General features: G+C 50.0%; 1 protein-coding gene across 2 annotated transcripts in view; it reads left to right on the top strand.

The window, feature by feature from the left end:
- The first annotated feature begins 1861 nt into the window (after window positions 1–1861).
- Window positions 1862–27754, top strand: part of LOC144486169 (uncharacterized) — a 50760-nt gene continuing 24867 nt past the window's right edge. Inside the window, exons 1-5 of one of the 2 annotated variants that reach the window (XM_078204261.1) lie at window positions 1862–2176; window positions 2507–2583; window positions 4872–4957; window positions 5176–5234; window positions 9860–9970. In XM_078204261.1, coding sequence (XP_078060387.1) covers window positions 2564–2583; window positions 4872–4957; window positions 5176–5234; window positions 9860–9928 — 234 coding nt within the window. In that variant the 5' untranslated portion in view covers window positions 1862–2176; window positions 2507–2563 and the 3' untranslated portion in view covers window positions 9929–9970. Of the gene's footprint in view, window positions 2177–2276; window positions 2584–4871; window positions 4958–5175; window positions 5235–9859; window positions 9971–27754 lie in introns of those variants that run through there. The other variant, XM_078204260.1, reaches the window with a different exon arrangement.

The following is a 27754-nucleotide window of genomic DNA, read 5'->3' as shown; positions in this document are numbered from 1 at the left end:
ACGCCCCCTCCAGCCGCGCGCAGAAACCGTTTAACGGCCGCTTCCAGCGACGTCACTGAGTGGGCGGCACCTCATTGCGTCATCATTCAGATTTACATACAGCAGGGAAACAGGCCCTTCAGCCCAACTTGTCCAGGCTGCCCCTGTTTTTAAACCCCGAAACTCGTCCCAATTGCCCACATTTGGCCCATATCCCTCGAGACCCATCTAACTAAATGCTTTTTAAAAGACAAAATTGTCCCCACCTCTACTACTCCCTCTGGCAGCTCGTTCCAGACACTCACCACCCTCTGTGTGAAATAATTGCCCCTCTCACCTTCAACCTCTGCCCTCTAAGGTTTAGACTCCCCGACCTTTGGGAAAAGACATGAACTATCCAGCTGATCTGTGCCCTCATTATTTTATAGACCTCGATAAGATCACCCCTCAGCCTCCTACGCTCCAAAGAAAAAAGTCCCAGTCTATCCAACTCCTCCTTAGAACTCAATCCATCAAGTCCCGGTAGCATCCCAGTAAATCTTTTCTGTACCTTTCTAGTTTAATAATATCCTTTCTATAATAGGGTGACCGGAACTGTACACAGTATCCCAAGTGGGGCCTTACCAATGTCTTGTACAACTTAAACAAGACGTCCCAACTCCTGTATTCAATGTTCTGACCGATGAAACCAGGCATGCCGAATGCCTTCTTCACCACTCTGACCACCTCTGACTCCACTTTCAAGGAGCCATGAACCCGTACCCGAGATCTCTTTGTTCTGTAACTCTCCCCAACACCCTACCATTAACTAAGTCCTGCCCTGGATCAATCTACCAAAATGCATCACCTCGCATTTGTCCAAATTAAACTCCATCTGCCATTCGTCAGCCCACTGGCCCAATTGATCAAGATCCCGTTGCAATCCGAGATAACCTTCACTGTCCACTATGCCACCAATCTTGGTGTCATCTGCAAACTTACCAACCATGCCTCCTATATTCTCATCCAAATCATTAATATAAATGACAAATAACAGTTGGCCCAGCACTGATCCCAGAGGACACCGCTGGTCACAGGCCTCCAGTTTGAAAAACAACCCTGGACAACAATTCACTGGCTTCTGTCATCAAGCCAATTTTGTATCCATTTAACTACCTCACCCTGGGGCCCATGATGGAGGTTGTGCAACAACCTGCCATGTGGTACCTTGTCAAAAGCCTCATTGATTCATTGCACAATCCATCACTGCACCCTCATTCTCCATTGGTGCATTCTGCTGTCCATCAGCTGAACACAGCCAATAGGAAGCCGCTCCAGCAGAATGATTGACAGCCAGTGTGGGTGGAGTCGGGCAGATTGTGATGAAGCAGCGACTCGCTGTGGATTCGCTGCCATTGGGGACAATCCCAGCCAGCAAGAGGCAGCAAGGGCGGCACCTTCCGTCCCCAAGCGCAGCATTCGCACCATCCCACTTTCTCTTCCATTTGGGCAGCACCACAAACAGCTTCTTGTTGTCTCTTCCAATGGCAGCACCCCCGGGTGCTCTTGGTGCACCCGTTCCAGCACCTTTCCTCTTAATGATGGGGGAATGAGGCTCTCATAGCCCAGAATAAACATCCAGCAACACCGACAACTCCCAGCTTCCACACACTTATCACCGTAACTCCGGGTGCTTTCTACTCATCCTCCCTCTCTGGACAAGTTGCACTCCCTGCCTCATAACCGGATCACTCCGGGTGGCTTTCCGTAACTGGTTAGCGGTTACCGGAACTTTATCTTCTTGTGTGAAGTGCATTGTCTGCACATTCCAGCGGGAACATCTTTATCTCCAGGCAAAGGCAGCCTTGACAGAGCATCCGCATTGCCGTGTTTCTCACTGACAGCACCAACACCCACCTCTGCAATCAAACTGCTGCCATGGACGGTATCCCAGTGAATGGTCCAAGGATGGAAGATAAAATATAGGAATTATGAATGGGAGTCAGTAATTCAGACCTTCGAGCTCAGTCACAACATCATCATGGCAGAGCTTTTAGTTTCTTGATGCAAAGACGATGCCTCAGCCTTCTTTTTCCACCCGAGCAAACTTTTCCTCAGCTTTCGTCAATGATCTAGAAGCGAATACTATGGATCTTCCTCTCCGTTTGACATAACGTTAGACAGGACAACCTCAATCCCATTGGGCGAGGCTTCGCATGTAAGCTGCAGCGGTAACTTTGGGTTAAATTGAACTCGCATTTCCAATCTCTTCAAAGCCTGCTTTACCGCCAGGGAGGCCTCCTTTTGTTCACTTCCACGGCTCTCCTTTCACCAGCAACTGGAGCATCAGTTTCAATGCTGTCGCCAGGTCCGGATTGAGCTTGTTGTCATAGTAATTGATTAGACCCAAAAACAACCTGAATTGGGACACATTGTCTGGTCTTGGGGCCTTCATGATGACCTCCATCTTAGGCTTTGTGCATCCATTTCATGACCCAGACATTTAATGGAGTCCTTGAAGAACTCATATTTTTCTCTTGATTTGCAGGCCGTGCTCCTGCAACCTCTAAGGTATTCTGCAAGTACTGGGAAAATAGTCGAATCCATGACCAAGATCTCATCCAGGTAAGTCTGGATTCCTGTCATTCCACTCAGGATTTGGTCCATGGCCTTCTAATCGAGATAAGGGCGCATGTAATCAAGATGTGGGCACTCCAAACCGAAATTGGGGGCATTCCAAACCGAAATTGGGGGCACTTGTGATTCACCTGGGCACTCCTCATTGACAGGAGCACTGCGAGCTGATATGCGGGCACTCAGAATTGATACTGTCACTGCTCTAAATCTAAATGGGAGCACACCTAATCGGGATAGAAGTCTCTCTTATTCGAGATACGGCGTGCTCCCAATCGAGACAGGGGGGCACTGCTAACAGCGACGGTGGGGGGGGGGGGGGGGGGACGACTGCCAACGGCGATGGGGGGGGGCACTGCCAACGGCGACGGGGGGGGGGGCACTGCTAACGGCGATGGGGGGGGGAACTGCTAATTGAATTAGTCGCTGCTCCAAATCTAAATCGGGGGCACCCCGAACTGATATAGAAGGCTCCATTATTCGAGATACGGGACACTCCTAATCGAGGGAGGGACAGACCTAATCGAGGTCGGCAGCGTTCCTAATTGACCGGGGACACTCAGAAATGACGGGGGGCACTCCTCACTGAAATAGTCACTGGTCCAAATCTAAACAGGGGGGGCATTCCTAATCGAGATAGAAGGCTCCCTTATTGCAGATCGGGACACTCCAAATCAAGATGGGACTCTCCTAATCGTTAGAGGGTCACGCGCAATCGAGATAGGGGGCACTCCAAATTGAGATAGTTGGGACTTCAAATCGAGCTAGAGGGAACTACTAATTGACACGGGCACTCCTGTGAACCTGGCACTGAACCAGCCAGGCCTGTGACACTGAATCCGAAAGGACAGAGTGAATCCAGCCAGGCCTGTGGGACTGAATCCTAAAGGACACAGTGAACACAGCCAGGCCTGTGACACTGAATCCTAAAGGACAGAGTGAATCCAGCCAGGCCTGTGGGACTGTATCTCAAGCGACAGACAGAACCCAGCAATGCCTGTGACACTGAATCTCTAAGGATAGAGTGATCCCAGCCAGGCTTGTGAGACTGAATCTGAAAGGACAGAGTGAATCCAGCGAGGCCACTGTTCGACCACCCCGAAGCCTCCTATGCTCCAGGAGAAAATGTCCCAGTCTTTGCAGCCTCTGCTTATAACTCAAACCATCAAGACCCTGCAGTATCCCAGTAGTTCTTTTCTGCACACTTCCTAGTTTAATAATATCCTTGGTATAATAGGGTGACCAGAACTGTACACAGTATTCCAAGTGTGGCCTTACCAATGTCTTGTACAACTTCAACATGATGTCCCAAATCCCATTCAGTATTCTGACCAATGAAACCAAGCATGTGGAATGCCTTCTTCACCACTCTGTCCACCTGTGACTCCACTTTCAAGGAGCTATCAATCTGTACCCCTAGATCTCTGTTCTATAACTCTCACCAATGCCCTACCACTAACTAAGTCCTGCGCTGGTTCGATCTACCAAAGTGCATCATCTTGCGTTTATCTAAATTAAACTCCATCCACCATTCATCAGCCCACTCGATCAAATGATCAAGATCCCGTTGCAATCCGAGATAACTTTCTTCACTGTCCACTATGCCACAAATCCTGGTGTCATCTGCAAAATTACTAACCATGCCTCCTAAATTCTCATCTAAATTATTAATATAAATTACAAATAGCAGGGGACCCAGCACCGATCCCTGAGGCACCCCGCTGGTCACAGGCCTCCAGTTTGAAGAACAACCCTCCACAACCACCTTCTGTCTTCTGTCATCAACCAATTTTGTATCCATTTGGCCACCTCATCCTGGATCCCATGAGATTTAACCAAATCCAGTCTAGTTTTGCTTTTAAATGTTTACATTTTCAAACACTGAAACCTCTTGCCCTTGTTGGGAATATCAGTGCGGTTTGAGAAAAGCAAACACTGATCCTACACTCAACAGCCCCCAACACAGGACTGAGCAGAGAGTGTGAAATGTGACTGGTGTGAGTGTGGATTGTCTTTTAAAAGTGGGTAAGAAACACTCCTCCATTTTCAAATCTTTACCTTGTTTATGGAGCGTCTCGGACTCCCCTGACACTCACTATCCATCTGAATTAATCTCTATTCCTCACTGTCTAACTGTTACTCTCTGCATTGCTCCCTCTCTCTCTTCCTCTCCCTATCTATCCCTCTCCCTCTCTATCCCTCTCATCCACTATGTTGTTTACCGTTAAGGAGTCTAATCACAGAGAATTCAAACACTCTTTCTGTTTCTGTCTTGGCAGAATTAGCAACATGAGTGGAGATTTCAAGATTGGAGTCACACAATACAGACAGAACAGTATTTATACAATGGCTTCTGCAAATGCTGGTGAGCTCAGTACATGTGGTAGCTTAATGTTACAATAAGATAGAATCTGTATTCAGACAACTGTTACTCTCTGCATTGCTCTCTCTCATTCTCCCTACCTCTCTGTTACTCTGTATCTCTTCCTCTCCCTCTCTATCCCTCTCATCCACCATGTTGTTTATCATTAAGGGGACTAATCACGGAGAATTCAAACACTCTTTCTGTTTCTGTTTTGGCAGAATTAGCAATATTAGTGGATATTTCAAGACTGGATTCACACAATGCAGACAGAACGCTGGTGAGCTCAGTACACGTGGTACCTGAATGTTACAATAAGATAGAATCTGTATTCAGACAACTGTCACCCCACAGGGTCCAAACTTCACTGTGTTAATTTGATTTGATTGATTTGTATTGGGATGCAGTGAAAAGTATTGTTTCTTGTGCGCTATACAGACAAAACATTCCGTACATAGAGTACACAGGGGAGAATGAGAGGAAAGGGTGCAGAATATAGTGTTGCAGTTACCGATAGTGTGTAGTGAAAGATCAGCTTAATATATGGTAGGTCCATTCAAAAGTTGACATTCTCCCCAAGCGCTAAAGCTTTCCACAAAGCAAGGCTCACAAATTCAACACCAGTTTCCTTTGTCCGCTCTCCCATCATGCTGTGTTCGGAGTCTCTGATCGATGCTAAGGGCCTAGTATTTGAGGCTCTGAGCTGAACCCACAATCTGTCTGATTCTGAGGGAAGATTACTGCCCGCTCAGATACAGCTGGGTGCAGTATCCCCTTGAAATATATCTGTTGTGTACAGAGTCACTTCTTTTTTCCCTGTGTCTGCTACCCTTAAAGAACTACTGAATAATCTTTAAACATCTGTATTATCACAGAACAGGGCCAACATGGGGGAATCTAGTATCAGGGAGGGCACAGTTTAAAATTCATACAGCGCCCATTAAAGATGGAGATGAGGAGGAATAATTTGTTCTCTCAGGGGGTGGTTAGTGTTTAGAATTCAAAGTTAAAATTCATTTATTGGTCACAAGTCAGTCTTACATTAACACTGCAATGAAGTTACTGTGAAATTCCTCTAGTTGGCGCCTGTTCGGATCAATGCACCGAACCAGAATATGGGAGGAAACCGGAGCACCCGGAGGAAACCCATGCACACACGAGGAGAACATGCAAACTCCACACAGACAGTGACCCAAGCTGGGAATCAAATCCAGGTCCTTGGCGCTGTGAAGCAGCAGTGCTAACCACTTTCCCCAGAGAGTGAGTTGAGCATTATGGGGAGACAGGCAGCAAAGTAGAGTTCAGGCCACAGTCAGATCAGCCATGATCTTATCAATGGGAGGAGCAGCCTCAAGGGGCAGAATGGCCTACTTCTGCTCCTATTTGTTGTGTTCTGTGTGGTACCTTCAAAGGCCATTGTACTCAGCATTGCAGGAACTCTGCCGAACACACTCTATCTCAATCACTTCCTCTCCCTCTCTGTGACTCTCACTCCATTCCTTTCCTCCCCTCTCTCTGTTACTCTCTCTCTATCTCTATCCCTGTTTCTCTCTTGCCCACTCCAGCTGGATGGAGAGTGGGAAAGAGAGGCTGATATGAAGGGAGTTTTCATCTGTATCTAACTGCATTTTCTGAACTGTCCTGTCCTTGTTTGATGAAACAATGAAATGGGAGATTGTATTTGTTTGTGTGCGTGTCTGTGTGTGTGTGTCTGCGTGCGTATATTGGTGTATGTATCAGTATGTGTGTGTGTGTATCAGGGTGTGAGGTGGTCTGCATAGGTGTATTTGGGTGTGTGTATGTGTGTGTGTGTGTCTGCGTGCGTATATTGGTGTATGTATCAGTATGTGTGTGTGTGTATCAGAGTGTGAGGTGGTCTGCATAGGTGTATTTGGGTGTGTGTATGTGTGTGTGTGTCTGCGTGCGTATATTGGTGTATGTATCAGTATGTGTGTGTGTGTATCAGGGTGTGAGGTGGTCTGCATAGGTGTATTTGGGTGTGTGTATGTGTGTGTGTGTATTCTGCATGTATGTGTGCGTGTGTGTATATGTGCATGGGAGGGGTGTGTGCCTGTGTGCGAGTGTGTGTGTCTGTGTTTGTGAGAGAAATTGAGTGTGTGAGTGTGTAAGTGTTTGCTTGCATGGGGGTTATGTGTGAAACATAGAAACGAGAAGCAGGAGGAGGCCATTCGGCCCTTCGAGCCTGCTCCACCATTCATTTTGGTCATAAGAACTAGAAGCAGGAGTAGTCCATCTGGCCCCTCGAGCCTGCTCTGCCATTCAATAAGATCAAGGCTGATCTTTTCGTGGACTCAGCTCCACTTACCCGACCGCTCACCATAGCCCTTAATTCCTTTACTGTTCAAAAATGTATCTATCCTTGCCTTAAAACATTCAATGAGGTAGCCTCAACTGGGCAGGGAATTCCACAGATTCACAACCCTTTGTGTGAAGAAGTTCCTCCTCAACTCAGTCCTAAATCTGCTCCCCCTTATTTTGAGGCTATGCCCCCTAGTTTTAGTTTTACTGCCAGTGGAAATAATTTCCCTGCTTCTATCTTATCTATTCCCTTCATAATCTTATATGTTTCTATAAGACCTCCCCTCATTCTTCTGAATTCCAATGAGTATAGCCCCAGTCTACTGAGTCTCTGCTCATAAGCCAACCCTCTCAACTCCGGAATCAACTTAGTGAATCTCCTCTGCACCCCCTCCAGTGCCAGTGTATCCTTTCTCAAGTATGGAGACCAAAACTACACAGTACTCCAGGTGTGGCCTCACCAGCACCTTATACAGCTGCAACATAACCTCGCTGTTTTTAAACTCCATCCCTCCAGCAATGAAGGACAAAATTCCATTTACCTTCTTAAATACCTGCTGCACCTGCAAATCAACTCCTTGAGATTCCTGCACAAGAACATCCAGGTCCCTCTGCACAGCAGCATGCTGCAATTTTTTACTATTTAAATAATAGTCCATTTTGCTGTCATTCCAACCAAAATGGATGCTCTCATATTTACCAACATTGTACTCCATCTGCCAGACTCTCGTCCACTCACAAACTATCTATATCCCTTTGCAGACTTTCAGCGTCCTCTGCGCACTTTGCTCTGCCACCCATCTTAGTATCATCTGCGAATTTTGGCACACTACACTTGGTCCCCAGCTCCAAATCATCAATGTAAATCGTAAACAATTGCAGTCCCAACACTGGTCCCTGCGGCTTACTACTAGTCAGTGATCGGCAACCAGAAAAACACCCATTTACCCCCACTCTTTGCTTTCTGTTAGTTAACCAATCCTCTATCCATGCAATACATTACCCGTAACACCGTGCACCTTTATCTTGTGTAGCAGTCTTTGGTGCGGCACCTTGCCAAATGCTTTTTGAAAATCCAGATACATCACATCCACAGGTTCCCCATTGTCCACTGCACACGTAATGTTCTCAAAGAATTCCACCAAATTAGTCAAACATGACCTTCCCTTCATGAACCCATGCTGCATCTTACCAATGGGACAATTTATATCCAGATGTCTCGCTATTTCTTCCTTGATGATAGCTTCAAGCATTTTCTCTACTCCAGAAGTTAAGCTAACCGGCCTATAGTTACCTGCCTTTTGTCTACCTCCTTTTTTTAAACAGTGGCTTCACATTTGCTGTTTTCCAATCTGCGGGAACCATGCCAGAGTCCAGCGAATTTTGGTAAATTATCACCAGTGCATTTCCCCCACCATCTCTTTTAGTTCCCTGGGATGCATTCCATCAGGGCCAGGAGACTTGTCTACCTTTAGCCTCATTAACTTGCCCAACACTACCTCTTTCATGATAATGATAGTTTCGAGGTCCTCACCTGCCATAGCCTTCCACTCATCAATTCTTGGCATGTTATTTGTGTCTTCCACTGTGAAGACTGACGCAAAATACCTGTTCAATGCCTCAGCCATTTTCTCACATCCAGTTATTACATCCCCCGTCTCATCCTCTAAAGGACTAATGTTTACTTTAGCCACTCTTTTTCATTTTATATATTTGTAGAAACTTTTGCTGTCTGTTTTTTTTATTCTGAGCGAGTTTACTCTCATAATCCATCTTATTTTTCTTTATAGCTTTTTTTTGTGGCTTTCTGCTGACCTTTAAAGATTTCCCAATCCTCCAGGTTCCCACTAATCTTTGCCACTTTGTATGCATTTTCTTTCAATTTGATACCCTCCTTTATTTCCTTCGATATCCATGGCTGATTATGTCTTTTTCTACAGTCCTTCCTTATCACTGGTATATACTTTTGCTGAGCACCGTGAAAGATCGCTTTGAAAGTCCTCCACTGTTCCTCAATTTTCCCACCATAAAGTTTTTGCTCCCAGTTTCCCTGAGCCAACTCCTCCCTCATCCCTTTGTAGTCTCCTTTGTTTAAGCACAAGACATTGCTTTTGGATTTTACCTTCTCATGCTCTATCTGTATTTTAAATTCAACCGTACTGTGATCGCTTCTTCCAAGAGGATCCCTAACTGTAAGATCACTAATTATTCCCGTCACATTACACAGGTCCGGATCTAGGATAGCTTGCTCCCTTGTAGGTTCCATTACATACTGTTCAAGGAAGGTATCGCAGATACCCTCTATGAACTCTTCCTCATGGCTAATCATCAAATTCAATATCCTGATCTCCCCTTCCCCTCCCTAATCCCGCGATCCCTTTAGCCCCAAAAGTTATATCTAATTTCTTCTTGAAATCACACGTGAACATGTGCAAGTTCCGGGCCATCTCCGTGTGTGCGTACATGCGTTTGCACGTGTGCATGATTGAAGTCAATGGTGAGATATGGTTAAAATTCCATATGTTTATTGTTATTCCCATACATTGGTAAATTCAAGAATCTCACACCAACCTTTGAAATCTTCAGACTATTTGGGTGGACAGGATAACCATGAGAGCACAAAGTGCCTCCAGCTGCTTGTGTGAGACTCACTGAGATGAACTAAGTTCCTGGGACAAGATGAAAAGACACCAGACAGTGAGTTTGATGCAACAGGTTAACAGAATTTATTCAGTCAATGATTGAACAAAGATGCTGAATAGGCAATTGATTGACAGCTCCTCACGTGACCTGCCGAGCTGACCTCAGCGGGCTCGAGCCTGCGCAGTGTCTGAGCCACATTCCCTTAGCAACGGGCCGGGCCTGCGCAGTGACTGAGCCGCGTTCCCTTAGCAACGGGCCGGGCCTGCGCAGTGACTGAGCCAGGTTCCCTTAGTAACGGGCCAGGCCTGCACAGTGACTGAGCCGCATTCCCTTAGCAACAGGCCGGGCCTGCGCAGTGACTGAGCCACATTCCCTTAGCAACGGGCCGGGCCTGCGCAGTGACTGAGCCGCGTTCCCTTAGCAACAGGCCGGGCCTGCGCAGTGACTGAGCCAGGTTCCCTTAGCAACAGGCCGGGCCTGCGCAGTGACTGAGCCGCGTTCCCTTAGCAACAGGCTGGGCCTGCGCAGTGACTGAGCCAGGTTCCCTTAGCAACGGGCCGGGCCTGCGCAGTGACTGAGCCGCGTTCCCTTAGCAACGGGCCGGGCCTGCGCAGTGACTGAGCCGCGTTCCCTTAGCAACGGGCCGGGCCTGGGTGAGGAGGCTGTTTCCTTAGCAACAGGCCGGGCCTGCGCAGTGACTGAGCCGCGTTCCCTTAGCAACGGGCCTGGGTGAGGAGGCTGTTTCCTTAGCAACAGGCCGGGCCTGCGCAGTGACTGAGCCAGGTTCCCTTAGCAACGGGCCGGGCCTGGGTGAGGAAGCTGTTTCCTTATTGTGAGTGTCCCCGCTCAGGGGGAAGATCAGCAACATTGGTGACCCAGTAACATAGAGAGAGTCTGTGTGAATCTGCACATTGTTAATGACCCTTCAATAAAAATAACACAAAGCTCACCGACATCAGACAAGGGATAAACTGTCTGAAAGGTGGGCTGTCCCATATTGAAGCGGCCGAATGGCCTCCCCCAGCTCCAGGAGCTGCACAAGCTCTGAGCTCCGGCAGCAGCAAGAGGAGGAGGCAGACATTCAGTCCCTGCAGCCTGAGCTGCCCGTTGATCAGGGAGACAAACTCCATCCAGCCGCCTGGGCTTCAGATCCACACCTTCTGGCAGCAGAAATATCCCCATCTCAGAGTGAAAATTGTTCACAGAATCCCCACAGTGCAGAAGGAGCACATTCAGCTCAGCAAGTCTGCACCGACCACAATCCCACCCAGGCCCTACCCCAATAACACCCACATATTTACCCTGTTAACCCCCTGACACTAGGGTCAACTGAGCACGGCCAATCCACCTAACCCGCACATCTTTGGACTGTTGGAGGAAACCAGAGCACCCGGAGGAAACCCATGGAGACACGGGGAGAATATTCAACAGCTAATATCTGCAGCTATGTGTGGGAGAGAGTTCCACACTTCCCCCACCCTTTGTGTGAGCAAGTGTTTCCTAAATTTATCTCCTGAATATCCTGGCTCTGATAATAAGATATTTGTCCCCTTGTCCTGAGCTCTCATAGAAACATAGAAAAACTACAGCACAAAACAGGCCCTTCAGCCCCACAAGTTGTGCCGAACATATCCCTACCTTTTAGGCCTACCTATAACCCTCCATCCTATTAAGTCCCATATACTCATCCAGGAGTCTCTTAAAAGACCCTATAGAGTTTGCCTCCACCACCACTGATGGCAGCCGATTCCACTCGCCCACCACCCTCTGTGTGTAAAACTTCCCCCTAACATTTCCCCTGTACCTACACCCCAGCACCTTAAACTTGTGTCCTCTCGTAGCAGCCATTTCCACCCTGGGAAAAAGCCTCTGAGAGTCCACACGATCTGTGCCTCTCAACATCTTATACACCTCTATTAGGTCTCCTCTCATCCTACGTCTCTCCAAGGAGAAAAGACCGAGCTCCCTCAACCTATCCTCATAAGGCATGCCACTCAATCCAGGCAACATCCTTGTAAATCGCCTCTGCACCCTTTCAATCTTTTCCACATCCTTCCTGCAATGAGGCGACCAGAACTGAGCACAGTACTCCAAGTGGGGTCTGACAAGGGTCTTATATAGCTGCATCATTATCCCCAGACTCCTAAACTCAATCCCTCGATTGATAAAGGCCAGCACACCATACGCCTTCTTAACCATCTCCTCCACCTGCGGGGCCGATTTTAGAGTCCTATGGACCCGGACCCCAAGGTCTTTCTGATCCTCTACAGTACTAAGACTATTTCCCTTTATATTGTACTCCTTCATCCCATTTGACCTGCCAAAATGGACCACTACGCATTTATCTGGGTTGAAGTCCATCTGCCACTTCTCCGCCCAGTCTTGCATCCTATCTATGTCCCTTTGTAACTTCTGACATCCCTCCAGACTATCCACAACCCCACCAACCTTCGGCAAACTTACCAACCCATCCCTCCACTTCCTCATCCAGGTCATTTATGAAAGTGACAAACAGCAAGGTTCCTGGGGCACACCACTGGTGACCGACCTCCATTTAGAAAAAGACCCATCCATGCACACACTCTGCCTCCTTTGGGCAAGCCAGATCTGGATCCACAGGGCAGCAGCCCCTTGGATCCCATGCCCTCTCACCTTTTCTAGAAGCCTTGCATGGGGGACCTTATCGAACGCCTTGCTAAAATCCGTATAAACCACATCTACCGCCTTCCCTTCGTCAATGTGTTTCGTCACATTTTCGAAGAACTCCATCAGGCTCGTAAGGCACGATCTGCCTTTGACAAAGCCATGCTGAGTATTCTTGAGCATACTAAACCTCTCTAAATGCTCATAAATCTTGTCCCTCAGCTTACCAACTACTGAGGTTAGACTCACCGGTCAGTAATTTCCTGGGCTATCCCTATTCCCCTTCTTGAAAATAGGAACCACATCCGCAATCCTCCAATCCTCCGGCACCTCTCCCGTCTCCATCGACGACGCAAAGATCGTCGCCAGAGGCTCTGCAATCTCTTCCCTCGCCTCCCACAGTAACCTGGGGTACATCCCATCTGGACCCGGCGACTCTCACACCAGTGAGTAAAATTTCTGTCAACTGATAATTCCATTCAAAACCCTAAAATCCTCAGTTAGAGCAGTTGGAGGGAGAACAGGAGGGGAGGTTATTTGCGGCCTCACTTTTTCAGATAGTTCTTTCCAGATCAGAACTTTGCTGTTTAAAAGATAGCTCATCTCCCTTCTGGGTGTGTTTCTGTGTGCTGCCTCCTCTAGTTGAATGTCAAGCTGTGTTTCTCACTGAGTGCTGCCTCCCCTGGTCGAATGTCAGGTTGTGTTTACTTTGTGTGATGGCTCCCCTACTCGAATGTCGGGGTGTGTTTCTGTGTGCTGCCCCCCCCCCCCTCCCCCCTGCTTGAATGGCAGGGTGTGTTTCTCACTGAGTGCTGCCTCACCTGGTCGAATGTCAGGGTGTGTTTCTTTCTGTGTGCTGCATGCCCCAGTCGAATGTCAGGGTGTTGTTCTGTGTGCTGCCTCCCCTAGTTGAATATCAAGGTGTGTGTCTCAAATTGTGCTCCCTCCCCTAGCTGAATGTCAGGGCGTGTTTCTCACGGTGTGCTGCCTCCTCTAGTTGAATGTCAGGGTGTGCTTCTCACTGGGTGCTGCCTCTCCTAGTTGAATGTCAGGGTGTGTTTCTGACTGTGCCACCTCCCCTAGTTCAATGTCAGGGTGTGTTTCTTTTTATGTGCTGCCTCTCCTAGTTGAATGTCAGGGTGTATTTCTTACTGTGTGCTGCCTCCCCTAGTTGACTGTCAGGCTGTGTTTCTCAATGGGTGCTGCCTCCCCCAGTTGAATGTCAGGGTGCGCTTCTCACGGTGTGCAGCCTCCCCTGGTCAAATTGCAGGGTTTGTTTCTTTCTGTGTGCTGTCTCCCCTAGTTGACTGTTGGGGTGTTTTTGACTGTGCTGCCTCCCCTAGTCGAATTTCGGGATGTGTTTCTCACAGTGCTGCCTCCCCTGGTCGAATATCAGGGCGTGTTTCTCACTGTCGGCTGCCTTCCCTAGTCGAATGTCGGGGTGTGTTTCTGTGTGCTGCCTCCCCCAGTTGAATGTCAGGGTGTGTTTCTCACGGTGTGCATCCTCCCCTGGTCAAATGTCAGGGTGTGTTTCTTTCTGTGTGCTGCCTCCTCCAGTTGAATATCAGGGTGTGTTTCTGACAGTGCTGCCTCCCATAGTTGAATATCAGGGTGTGTTTCTTTTTGTTTGCTGCCTTCACTGGTCTCATTTTGGGGTGTGTTTCTGTGTGGTGCCCCCCTAGTTGAATGTCAGAGTGTGTTTCTTACTATGTGCTGCCTCTCCTAGTTGAATGTCAGGGTATGTTTCTTTCTGAGTGCTGCCTCCCCTGGTCGAATATCAGGGTGTGTTTCTCACTGTCTGCTGCCTTCCCTAGTCGAATGTCGGGGTGTGTTTCTGTGTGTGTTGCCTCGTCTAGTTGAATGTCAAGCTGTGTTTCTCACTGAGTGCTGCCTCCCCTGGTCGAATGTCAGGGTGTGTTTCTCACTGAGTGCTGCCTCACCTGGTTGAATGTCAGGGTGTGTTTCTTTCTGTGTGCTGCATGCCCCAGTCGAATGTCAGGGTGTTGTTCTGTGTGCTGCCTCCCCTAGTTGAATATCAAGGTGTGTGTCTCAAATTGTGCTCCCTCCCCTAGCTGAATGTCAGGGTGTGCTTCTCACTGGGTGCTGCCTCTCCTAGTTGAATGTCAGGGTGTGCTTCTTTTTATGTGCTTCCACCCCTAGTTGAATGTCAGTGTGTGTTTCTGACTGTGCTGCCTCCCCTAGTTGACTGTTAGGCTGTGTTTCTCAATGGGTGCTGCCTCCCCCAGTTGAATGTCAGGGTGCGCTTCTCACGGTGTGCAGCCTCCCCTGGTCAAATTGCAGGGTTTGTTTCTTTCTGTGTGCTGTCTCCCCTAGTTGACTGTTGGGGTGTTTTTGACTGTGCTGCCTCCCCTAGTCGAATTTCGGGATGTGTTTCTCACAGTGCTGCCTCCCCGGTCGAATATCAGGGTCTGTTTCTCACTGTGTGCTGCCTGCCCTAGTTGAATATCGGGGGGTTTTGATTGCTGCCTCACTTAGTCGAATATCAGGGCGTGTTTCTCACTGAGTGCTGCCTCCCCTGGTCGAATATCAGGGTGTGTTTCTCACTGTGTGCTGCCTCCTCTAGTTGAATGTCAGGGTGTGTTTCTGACTGTGCTGCCTCTCCTAGTTGAATGTCAGGCTGTGTTTCTCAATGGGTGCTGCCTCCCCCAGTTGAATGTCAGGGTGCGCTTCTCACGGTGTGCAGCCTCCCCTGGTCAAATTGCAGGGTTTGTTTCTTTCTGTGTGCTGCCTCCCCTAGTCGAATTTCGGGATGTGTTTCTCACAGTGCTGCCTCCCCTGGTCGAATATCAGGGCGTGTTTCTCACTGTCGGCTGCCTTCCCTAGTCGAATGTCGGGGTGTGTTTCTGTGTGCTGCCTCCCCCAGTTGAATGTCAGGGTGTGTTTCTCACGGTGTGCATCCTCCCCTGGTCAAATGTCAGGGTGTGTTTCTTTCTGTGTGCTGCCTCCTCCAGTTGAATATCAGGGTGTGTTTCTGACAGTGCTGCCTCCCATAGTTGAATGTCAGGGTGTGTTTCTTTTTGTTTGCTGCCTTCACTGGTCTCATTTCGGGGTGTGTTTCTGTGTGGTGCCACCCCTAGTTGAATGTCAGGGTATGTTTCTTACTATGTGCTGCCTCTCCTAGTTGAATGTCAGGGTATGTTTCTTTCTGAGTGCTGCCTCCCCTGGTCGAATATCAGGGTGTGTTTCTCACTGTGCTGCCTCCCCTAGTTGAATGTCAGCGTGTGTTTCTCTGTGTGTTGCCTCGTCTAGTTGAATGTCAAGCTGTGTTTCTCACTGAGTGCTGCCTCCCCTGGTCGAATGTCAGGTTGTGTTTACTTTGTGTGATGGTTCCCCTACTCGAATTTCGGGGTGTGTTTCTGTGTGCTGCCCCCCCCCCCCCCCCCGCTTGAATGTCAGGGTGTGTTTCTCACTAAGTGCTGCCTCGCCTGGTTGAATGTCAGGGTGTGTTTCTCACTGTGCTGCCTCCCCTAGTCGCTTGTCAGGGTGTGTTTCTCACGGTGTGCAGCCTCCCGTAGTCAAATGTCAGGGTGTGTTTCTCACTGTGTGCTGCCTCCCCTAGTTGAATGTCAGGGTGTGTTTCTCACTGTGCTGCCTCCCCTAGTCGAATATCAGGGTGTGTTTCTCACTGTGTGCTGCCTCCCCTAGTTGAATGTCAGGGTGTGTTTCTCACGGTCTGCAGCCTCTCCTGGTCGAATGTCAGGGTGTGTTTCTCACTGTCTGCAGCCTCTCCTAGTTGAATGTCCGGGTGTGTTTCTCACTGTGTGCTGCCTCCCCTTGTTGAATATCCGGGTGTATTTCTCAGTGTGCTTCCTCCCCTAGTCGAATGTCAGGGCATGTTTCTCACTGTGCTGCCTCCCTTAGTTCAATATCAGGGGGTGGTTCTCACCCTGTGCTGCCTCCTCTAGTTGAATATCAGGGTGTGTTTCTGACTGTGCTGCCTCCCCTAGTTGACTGTCAGGGTCTGTTTCCTTTTATGTGCTGCTCCCCCTGGTCGAATGTCGGGTGTGTTTCTGTGTGCTTCCCGTCCTAGTTGAATGTCAGGGAGTGTTTCTTACTGTGTGCTGCCTCCTCCAGTTGAATATCAGGGTGTGTTTCTGACAGTGCTGCCTCCCATAGTTGAATGTCAGGGTGTGTTTCTTTTTGTTTGCTGCCTTCACTGGTCTCATTTTGGGGTGTGTTTCTGTGTGGTGCCTCCCGTGGTTGAATGTCAGAGTGTGTTTCTTACTATGTGCTGCCTCTCCTAGTTGAATGTCAGGGTGTGTTTCTCACGGTGTGCAGCCTCCCCTAGTCAAATGTCAGGGTGTGTTTCTCACTGTGTGCTGCCTCCCCTAGTTGAATGTCAGGGTGTGTTTCTCACTGTGTGCTGCCTCCCCTAGTCGAATATCAGGGTGTGTTTCTCACTGTGTGCTGCCTCCCCTAGTTGAATGTCAGGGTGTGTTTCTCACGGTCTGCAGCCTCTCCTGGTCGAATGTCAGGGTGTGTTTCTCACGGTCTGCAGCCTCTCCTAGTTGAATGTCCGGGTGTGTTTCTCACTGTGTGCTGCCTCCCCTTGTTGAATATCCGGGTGTATTTCTCAGTGTGCTTCCTCCCCTAGTCGAATGTCAGGGCATGTTTCTCACTGTGCTGCCTCCCTTAGTTCAATGTCAGGGGGTGGTTCTCACCCTGTGCTGCCTCCCCAAGTTGAATGTCAGGGTGTGCTTCTCACTGTGTGCTGCCTCCTCTAGTTGAATATCAGGGTGTGTTTCTGACTGTGCTGCCTCCCCTAGTTGACTGTCAGGGTCTGTTTCCTTTTATGTGCTGCTCCCCCTGGTCGAATGTCGGGTGTGTTTCTGTGTGCTTCCCGTCCTAGTTGAATGTCAGGGAGTGTTTCTTACTGTGTGCTGCCTCTCCTAGTTGAATATCAGGGTGTGTTTCTTACTGTGCTGCCTCCCCTAGTTGAATATCAGGGTGTGTTTCTCACTGTCGGCTGCCTTCCCTAGTCGAATGTCGGGGTGTGTTTCTGTGTGCTGCCTCCCCTAGTTGAATGTCAGCGTGTGTTTCTCTGTGTGTTGCCTCCCCTAGTTGAATGTCAAGCTGTGTTTCTCACTGAGTGCTGCCTCCCCTAGTTGACTGTCAGGGTCTGTTTCCTTTTATGTGCTGCTCCCCCTGGTCGAATGTCGGGTGTGTTTCTGCGTGCTTCCCGTCCTAGTTGAATGTCAAGGTGTGTTTCTCACGGTGTGCAGCCTCCCCTGTTCGAATATCAGGGCGTGTTGCTCACTGTGTGCTGCCTGCCCTAGTTGAATGTCAAGGTGTGTTTCTCACGGTGTGCAGCCTCCCCTGGTCGAATGTCAGAGTGTATTTCACACTGTGTGCTGCCTCTCCTAGTTGAATGTCAAGGTGTGTTTCTCACGGTGTGCAGCCTCCCCTGTTCGAATATCAGGGCGTGTTGCTCACTGTGTGCTGCCTGCCCTAGTTGAATGTCAAGGTGTGTTTCTCACGGTGTGCAGCCTCCCCTGGTCGAATGTCAGAGTGTATTTCACACTGTGTGCTGCCTCTCCTAGTTGAATGTCAAGGTGTGTTTCTCACGGTGTGCAGCCTCCCCTGTTCAAATGTCAGGGTGTGTTTCTCACTGTGTGCTGCCTCCCCTAGTTGAATGTCAGGGTGTGTTTCTCACTGTGCGCTGCCTCCCCTAGTTGAATATCAGGGCGTTTTTCTCACTGAGTGCTGCCTCCCCTAGTTGAATATCAGGGCGTGTTTCTCACTGAGTGCTGCCTCCCCTCGTTGAATATCAGTGTGTGTTTCTCACTGGATGCTGCCTCCCCTAGTTGAATATCAGGGTGTGTTTATGACTTTGCTGCCTCCCCTCGTTGAATATCAGGGTGTGTTTCATTTTATGTGCTGCCTTCCCTAGTCGAATGTCATGGTGTGTTTCTGTGTGCTGCCCCCCCCTAGTTGAATGTCAGGTTGTGTTTGTCACTGCGCTGCCTCTCCTAGTCGAATATCAGGGTGTGTTTCTCACTGTGCGCTGCCTCCCCTAGTTGAGTATCAGGGTGTTTCTCACTGCGTTTTGCCTCCTCTCGTTGAATGCCAAGGTGTGTTTCTCACTGAGTGCTGCCCCCTCTGGTCGAATGTCAGGGTGTTTCTTTCTGTGTGCAGCCTGCCCTAGTCGAATGTCGGGGTGTGTTTCTGTGTGCTGCATCCCCTATTTGAATATCAGGGTGTCTTCCTCAATTCGTGCTCCCTCCCCTAGTTGAATATCAGGGTATGTTTCTCTCTGTGTGCTGCCTCCCCTAGTTGAATGTCAGGTGTGTGTCTCACTGTGTGCTGCCTCCCGTAGTTGAATGTCAGGGCATGTTTGTCACTGTGCTGCCTCCCTTAGTTGAACATCAGGGTGTGTTTCTCACTGTGTGCCGCCTCCCCTAGTCTAATGTCAGGGTGTGTTTCTCACTGTGTGCCTCCTCCCCTAGTCGAATGTCAGGGTGTGTTTCTCACTGTGTGCTGCCTCCCCTAGTCGATTGTCAGGGTGTGTTTCTCACGGTGTGCAGCCTCCCCTAGTCAAATGTCAGGGTGTGTTTCTCACTGTGTGCTGCCTCCCCTAGTTGAATGTCAGGGTGTGTTTCTCACTGTGCTGCCTCCCCTAGTCGAATATCAGGGTGTGTTTCTCACTGTGCTGCCTCCCCTAGTCGAATATCAGGGTGTGTTTCTCACTGTGTGCTGCCTCCCCTAGTTGAATGTCAGGGTGTGTTTCTCACGGTCTGCAGCCTCTCCTGGTCGAATGTCAGGGTGTGTTTCTCACGGTCTGCAGCCTCTCCTGGTCGAATGTCAGGGTGTGTTTCTCACGGTCTGCAGCCTCTCCTGGTTGAATATCAGGGTGTGTTTCTCACGGTCTGCAGCCTCTCCTAGTTGAATGTCCGGGTGTGTTTCTCACTGTGTGCTGCCTCCCCTAGTTGAATGTCAGGGTGTGTTTCTCACTGTGCTGCCTCCCCTAGTCGAATATCAGGGTGTGTTTCTCACTGTGTGCTGCCTCCCCTAGTTGAATGTCAGGGTGTGTTTCTCACGGTCTGCAGCCTCTCCTGGTCGAATGTCAGGGTGTGTTTCTCACTGTCTGCAGCCTCTCCTAGTTGAATGTCCGGGTGTGTTTCTCACTGTGTGCTGCCTCCCCTTGTTGAATATCCGGGTGTATTTCTCAGTGTGCTTCCTCCCCTAGTCGAATGTCAGGGCATGTTTCTCACTGTGCTGCCTCCCTTAGTTCAATATCAGGGGGTGGTTCTCACCCTGTGCTGCCTCCTCTAGTTGAATATCAGGGTGTGTTTCTGACTGTGCTGCCTCCCCTAGTTGACTGTCAGGGTCTGTTTCCTTTTATGTGCTGCTCCCCCTGGTCGAATGTCGGGTGTGTTTCTGTGTGCTTCCCGTCCTAGTTGAATGTCAGGGAGTGTTTCTTACTGTGTGCTGCCTCCTCCAGTTGAATATCAGGGTGTGTTTCTGACAGTGCTGCCTCCCATAGTTGAATGTCAGGGTGTGTTTCTTTTTGTTTGCTGCCTTCACTGGTCTCATTTTGGGGTGTGTTTCTGTGTGGTGCCTCCCGTGGTTGAATGTCAGAGTGTGTTTCTTACTATGTGCTGCCTCTCCTAGTTGAATGTCAGGGTGTGTTTCTCACGGTGTGCAGCCTCCCCTAGTCAAATGTCAGGGTGTGTTTCTCACTGTGTGCTGCCTCCCCTAGTTGAATGTCAGGGTGTGTTTCTCACTGTGTGCTGCCTCCCCTAGTCGAATATCAGGGTGTGTTTCTCACTGTGTGCTGCCTCCCCTAGTTGAATGTCAGGGTGTGTTTCTCACGGTCTGCAGCCTCTCCTGGTCGAATGTCAGGGTGTGTTTCTCACGGTCTGCAGCCTCTCCTAGTTGAATGTCCGGGTGTGTTTCTCACTGTGTGCTGCCTCCCCTTGTTGAATATCCGGGTGTATTTCTCAGTGTGCTTCCTCCCCTAGTCGAATGTCAGGGCATGTTTCTCACTGTGCTGCCTCCCTTAGTTCAATGTCAGGGGGTGGTTCTCACCCTGTGCTGCCTCCCCAAGTTGAATGTCAGGGTGTGCTTCTCACTGTGTGCTGCCTCCTCTAGTTGAATATCAGGGTGTGTTTCTGACTGTGCTGCCTCCCCTAGTTGACTGTCAGGGTCTGTTTCCTTTTATGTGCTGCTCCCCCTGGTCGAATGTCGGGTGTGTTTCTGTGTGCTTCCCGTCCTAGTTGAATGTCAGGGAGTGTTTCTTACTGTGTGCTGCCTCTCCTAGTTGAATATCAGGGTGTGTTTCTTACTGTGCTGCCTCCCCTAGTTGAATATCAGGGTGTGTTTCTCACTGTCGGCTGCCTTCCCTAGTCGAATGTCGGGGTGTGTTTCTGTGTGCTGCCTCCCCTAGTTGAATGTCAGCGTGTGTTTCTCTGTGTGTTGCCTCCCCTAGTTGAATGTCAAGCTGTGTTTCTCACGGTCTGCTGCCTCCCCTAGTTGACTGTCAGGGTCTGTTTCCTTTTATGTGCTGCTCCCCCTGGTCGAATGTCGGGTGTGTTTCTGCGTGCTTCCCGTCCTAGTTGAATGTCAAGGTGTGTTTCTCACGGTGTGCAGCCTCCCCTGTTCGAATATCAGGGCGTGTTGCTCACTGTGTGCTGCCTGCCCTAGTTGAATGTCAAGGTGTGTTTCTCACGGTGTGCAGCCTCCCCTGGTCGAATGTCAGAGTGTATTTCACACTGTGTGCTGCCTCTCCTAGTTGAATGTCAAGGTGTGTTTCTCACGGTGTGCAGCCTCCCCTGTTCAAATGTCAGGGTGTGTTTCTCACTGTGTGCTGCCTCCCCTAGTTGAATGTCAGGGTGTGTTTCTCACTGTGCGCTGCCTCCCCTAGTTGAATATCAGGGCGTTTTTCTCACTGAGTGCTGCCTCCCCTAGTTGAATATCAGGGCGTGTTTCTCACTGAGTGCTGCCTCCCCTCGTTGAATATCAGTGTGTGTTTCTCACTGGATGCTGCCTCCCCTAGTTGAATATCAGGGTGTGTTTATGACTTTGCTGCCTCCCCTCGTTGAATATCAGGGTGTGTTTCATTTTATGTGCTGCCTTCCCTAGTCGAATGTCATGGTGTGTTTCTGTGTGCTGCCCCCCCCTAGTTGAATGTCAGGTTGTGTTTGTCACTGCGCTGCCTCTCCTAGTCGAATATCAGGGTGTGTTTCTCACTGTGCGCTGCCTCCCCTAGTTGAGTATCAGGGTGTTTCTCACTGCGTTTTGCCTCCTCTCGTTGAATGCCAAGGTGTGTTTCTCACTGAGTGCTGCCCCCTCTGGTCGAATGTCAGGGTGTTTCTTTCTGTGTGCAGCCTGCCCTAGTCGAATGTCGGGGTGTGTTTCTGTGTGCTGCATCCCCTATTTGAATATCAGGGTGTCTTCCTCAATTCGTGCTCCCTCCCCTAGTTGAATATCAGGGTATGTTTCTCTCTGTGTGCTGCCTCCCCTAGTTGAATGTCAGGTGTGTGTCTCACTGTGTGCTGCCTCCCGTAGTTGAATGTCAGGGCATGTTTGTCACTGTGCTGCCTCCCTTAGTTGAACATCAGGGTGTGTTTCTCACTGTGTGCCGCCTCCCCTAGTCTAATGTCAGGGTGTGTTTCTCACTGTGTGCCTCCTCCCCTAGTCGAATGTCAGGGTGTGTTTCTCACTGTGTGCTGCCTCCCCTAGTCGATTGTCAGGGTGTGTTTCTCACGGTGTGCAGCCTCCCCTAGTCAAATGTCAGGGTGTGTTTCTCACTGTGTGCTGCCTCCCCTAGTTGAATGTCAGGGTGTGTTTCTCACTGTGCTGCCTCCCCTAGTCGAATATCAGGGTGTGTTTCTCACTGTGCTGCCTCCCCTAGTCGAATATCAGGGTGTGTTTCTCACTGTGTGCTGCCTCCCCTAGTTGAATGTCAGGGTGTGTTTCTCACGGTCTGCAGCCTCTCCTGGTCGAATGTCAGGGTGTGTTTCTCACGGTCTGCAGCCTCTCCTGGTCGAATGTCAGGGTGTGTTTCTCACGGTCTGCAGTCTCCTGGTTGAATATCAGGGTGTGTTTCTCACGGTCTGCAGCCTCTCCTAGTTGAATGTCCGGGTGTGTTTCTCACTGTGTGCTGCCTCCCCTTGTTGAATATCCGGGTGTATTTCTCAGTGTGCTTCCTCCCCTAGTCGAATGTCAGGGCATGTTTCTCACTGTGCTGCCTCCCTTAGTTCAATATCAGGGGGTGGTTCTCACCCTGTGCTGCCTCCTCTAGTTGAATATCAGGGTGTGTTTCTGACTGTGCTGCCTCCCCTAGTTGACTGTCAGGGTCTGTTTCCTTTTATGTGCTGCTCCCCCTGGTCGAATGTCGGGTGTGTTTCTGTGTGCTTCCCGTCCTAGTTGAATGTCAGGGAGTGTTTCTTACTGTGTGCTGCCTCACCTGGTTGAATGTCAGGGTGTGTTTCTTTCTGTGTGCTGCCTCCTCCAGTTGAATATCAGGGTGTGTTTCTGACAGTGCTGCCTCCCATAGTTGAATGTCAGGGTGTGTTTCTTTTTGTTTGCTGCCTTCACTGGTCTCATTTTGGGGTGTGTTTCTGTGTGGTGCCTCCCGTGGTTGAATGTCAGTGTGTTTCTTACTATGTGCTGCCTCTCCTAGTTGAATGTCAGGGTGTGTTTCTCACGGTGTGCAGCCTCCCCTAGTCAAATGTCAGGGTGTGTTTCTCACTGTGTGCTGCCTCCCCTAGTTGAATGTCAGGGTGTGTTTCTCACTGTGTGCTGCCTCCCGTAGTTGAATGTCAGGGCATGTTTGTCACTGTGCTGCCTCCCTTAGTTGAACATCAGGGTGTGTTTCTCACTGTGTGCAGCCTCCCCTAGTCTAATGTCAGGGTGTGTTTCTCACTGTGTGCCTCCTCCCCTAGTCGAATGTCAGGGTGTGTTTCTCACTGTGTGCTGCCGCCCCTAGTCGAATATCAGGGTGTGTTTCTCACGGTCTGCAGCCTCTCCTGGTCGAATGTCAGGGTCTGTTTCCTTTTATGTGCTGCTCCCCCTGGTCGAATGTCGGGTGTGTTTCTGTGTGCTTCCCGTCCTAGTTGAATGTCAAGGTGTGTTTCACACGGTGTGCAGCCTCCCCAGTTCGAATATCAGGGTGTGTTGCTCACTGTGTGCTGCCTGCCCTAGTTGAATGTCAAGGTGTGTTTCTCACGGTGTGCAGCCTCCCCTGGTCGAATGTCAGGGTGTATTTCACACTGTGTGCTGCCTCTCCTAGTTGAATGTCAGGGTGTGTTTCTCACTGTGTGCTGCCTCCCGTAGTTGAATGTCAGGGCATGTTTGTCACTGTGCTGCCTCCCTTAGTTGAACATCAGGGTGTGTTTCTCACTGTGTGCAGCCTCCCCTAGTCTAATGTCAGGGTGTGTTTCTCACTGTGTGCCTCCTCCCCTAGTCGAATGTCAGGGTGTGTTTCTCACTGTGTGCTGCCGCCCCTAGTCGAATATCAGGGTGTGTTTCTCACGGTCTGCAGCCTCTCCTGGTCGAATGTCAGGGTGTGTTTCTCACGGTCTGCAGCCTCTCCTGGTTGAATATCAGGGTGTGTTTCTCACGGTCTGCAGCCTCTCCTGGTTGAATATCAGGGTGTGTTTTTCACGGTCTGCAGCCTCCCCTTGTTGAATATCCGGGTGTATTTCTCAGTGTGCTTCCTCCCCTAGTCGAATGTCAGGGCATGTTTCTCACTGTGCTGCCTCCCTTAGTTCAATATCAGGGGGTGGTTCTCACCCTGTGCTGCCTCCCCAAGTTGAATGTCAGGGTGTGCTTCTCACTGTGTGCTGCCTCCTCTAGTTGAATATCAGGGTGTGTTTCTGACTGTGCTGCCTCCCCTAGTTGACTGTCAGGGTCTGTTTCCTTTTATGTGCTGCTCCCCCGGTCGAATGTCGGGTGTGTTTCTGTGTGCTTCCCGTCCTAGTTGAATGTCAGGGAGTGTTTTTTACTGTGTGCTGCCTCTCCTAGTTGAATATCAGGGTGTGTTTCTCACTGTGCTGCCTCCCCTAGTTGAATATCAGGGTGTGTTTCTCACTGTCGGCTGCCTTCCCTAGTCGAATGTCGGGGTGTGTTTCTGTGTGTTGCCTCCCCTAGTTGAATGTCAAGCTGTGTTTCTCACTGAGTGCTGCCTCCCCTGGTCGAATGTCAGGGTCTGTTTCCTTTTATGTGCTGCTCCCCCTGGTCGAATGTCGGGTGTGTTTCTGTGTGCTTCCCGTCCTAGTTGAATGTCAAGGTGTGTTTCACACGGTGTGCAGCCTCCCCAGTTCGAATATCAGGGTGTGTTGCTCACTGTGTGCTGCCTGCCCTAGTTGAATGTCAAGGTGTGTTTCTCACGGTGTGCAGCCTCCCCTGGTCGAATGTCAGGGTGTATTTCACACTGTGTGCTGCCTCTCCTAGTTGAATGTCAAGGTGTGTTTCTCACGGTGTGCAGCCTCCCCTGTTCGAATGTCAGGGCGTGTTTCTCACTGAGTGCTGCCTCCCCTAGTTGAATATCAGGGTGTGTTTCTCACTGGATGCTGCCTCCCCTAGTTGAATATCAGGGTGTGTTTATGACTTTGCTGCCTCCCCTCGTTGAATATCAGGGTGTGTTTCATTTTATGTGCTGCCTTCCCTAGTCGAATGTCATGGTGTGTTTCTGTGTGCTGCCCCCCCCTAGTTGAATGTCAGGTTGTGTTTGTCACTGCGCTGCCTCTCCTAGTCGAATATCAGGGTGTGTTTCTCACTGTGCGCTGCCTCCCCTAGTTGAGTATCAGGGTGTTTCTCACTGCGTTTTGCCTCCTCTCGTTGAATGCCAAGGTGTGTTTCTCACTGAGTGCTGCCCCCTCTGGTCGAATGTCAGGGTGTTTCTTTCTGTGTGCAGCCTGCCCTAGTCGAATGTCGGGGTGTGTTTCTGTGTGCTGCCTCCCCTATTTGAATATCAGGGTGTCTTCCTCAATTCGTGCACCCTCCCCTAGTTGAATATCAGGGTATGTTTCTCGCTGTGTGCTGCCTCCCCTAGTTGAATGTCAGGTGTGTGTCTCACTGTGTGCTGCCTCCCCTAGTTGAATGTCAGGGCATGTTTGTCACTGTGCTGCCTCCCTTAGTTGAACATCAGGGTGTGTTTCTCACTGTGTGCTGCCTCCCTTAGTCGAATGTCAGGGTGTGTTTCTCACTGTGTGCTGCCTCCCCTAGTCGATTGTCAGGGTGTGTTTCTCACGGTGTGCAGCCTCCCCTAGTTGAATGTCAGGGTGTGTTTCTCACTGTGTGCTGCCTCCCCTAGTCGAATGTCAGGGTGTGTTTCTCACTGTGTGCTGCCTCCCCTAGTCGAATGTCAGGGCATGTTTCTCACTGTGCTGCCTCCCTTAGTTCAATATCAGGGGGTGGTTCTCACCCTGTGCTGCCTCCTCTAGTTGAATATCAGGGTGTGTTTCTGACTGTGCAGCCTCCCCTAGTTGACTGTCAGGGTCTGTTTCCTTTTATGTGCTGCTCCCCCTGGTCGAATGTCGGGTGTGTTTCTGTGTGCTTCCCGTCCTAGTTGAATGTCAGGGAGTGTTTCTTACTGTGTGCTGCCTCACCTGGTTGAATGTCAGGGTGTGTTTCTTTCTGTGTGCTGCCTCCTCCAGTTGAATATCAGGGTGTGTTTCTGACAGTGCTGCCTCCCATAGTTGAATGTCAGGGTGTGTTTCTTTTTGTTTGCTGCCTTCACTGGTCTCATTTTGGGGTGTGTTTCTGTGTGGTGCCTCCCCTAGTTGAATGTCAGAGTGTGTTTCTTACTATGTGCTGCCTCTCCTAGTTGAATGTCAGGGTGTGTTTCTCACGGTGTGCAGCCTCCCCTAGTCAAATGTCAGGGTGTGTTTCTCACTGTGTGCTGCCTCCCCTAGTTGAATGTCAGTGTGTGTTTCTCACTGTGCTGCCTCCCCTAGTCGAATATCAGGGTGTGTTTCTCACTGTGTGCTGCCTCCCCTAGTTGAATGTCAAGGTGTGTTTCTCACGGTGTGCAGCCTCCCCTAGTCGAATATCAGGGTGTGTTTCTCACTGTGTGCTGCCTCCCCTAGTTGAATGTCAGGGTGTGTTTCTCACGGTCTGCAGCCTCTCCTGGTTGAATATCAGGGTGTGTTTTTCACGGTCTGCAGCCTCTCCTAGTTGAATGTCCGGGTGTGTTTCTCACTGTGTGCTGCCTCCCCTTGTTGAATATCCGGGTGTATTTCTCAGTGTGCTTCCTCCCCTAGTCGAATGTCAGGGCATGTTTCTCACTGTGCTGCCTCCCTTAGTTCAATGTCAGGGGGTGGTTCTCACCCTGTGCTGCCTCCCCAAGTTGAATGTCAGGGTGTGCTTCTCACTGTGTGCTGCCTCCTCTAGTTGAATATCAGGGTGTGTTTCTGACTGTGCTGCCTCCCCTAGTTGACTGTCAGGGTCTGTTTCCTTTGATGTGCTGCTCCCCCTGGTCGAATGTCGGGTGTGTTTCTGTGTGCTTCCAGTCCTAGTTGAATGTCAGGGAGTGTTCCTTACTGTGTGCTGCCTCTCCTAGTTGAATATCAGGGTGTGTTTCTCACTGTGCTGCCTCCCCTAGTTGAATATCAGGGTGTGTTTCTCACTGTCGGCTGCCTTCCCTAGTCGAATGTCGGGGTGTGTTTCTGTGTGCTGCCTCCCCTAGTTGAATGTCAAGCTGTGTTTCTCACTGAGTGCTGCCTCCCCTGGTCGAATGTCAGGTTGTGTTTACTTTGTGTGATGGCTCCCCTACTCGAATGTCGGGGTGTGTTTCTGTGTGCTGCCCCCCCCCCCCCCCCCCCAACCCCCTGGTTGAATGTCAGGGTGTGTTTCTCACTGAGTGCTGCCTCACCTGGTTGAATGTCAGGGTGTGTTTCTTTCTGTGTGCTGCATGCCCCAGTCGAATGTCAGGGTGTTGTTCTGTGTGCTGCCTCCCCTAGTTGAATATCAAGGTGTGTGTCTCAAATTGTGCTCCCTCCCCTAGCTGAATGTCAGGGTGTGCTTCTCACTGGGTGCTGCCTCTCCTAGTTGATTGTCAGGGTGTGTTTCTTTTTATGTGCTTCCACCCCTAGTTGAATGTCAGTGTGTGTTTCTGACTGTGCTGCCTCCCCTAGTTGACTGTTAGGCTGTGTTTCTCAATGGGTGCTGCCTCCCCCAGTTGAATGTCAGGGTGCGCTTCTCACGGTGTGCAGCCTTCCCTGGTCAAAT

Source organism: Mustelus asterias, unplaced genomic scaffold (genome assembly GCF_964213995.1).
Source record: "Mustelus asterias unplaced genomic scaffold, sMusAst1.hap1.1 HAP1_SCAFFOLD_292, whole genome shotgun sequence".
In the NCBI taxonomy this organism is placed as follows: domain Eukaryota; kingdom Metazoa; phylum Chordata; class Chondrichthyes; order Carcharhiniformes; family Triakidae; genus Mustelus; species Mustelus asterias.
Note: the sequence above shows the minus strand (reverse complement) of the source record. Positions and strands in the feature narration are given on the sequence as shown.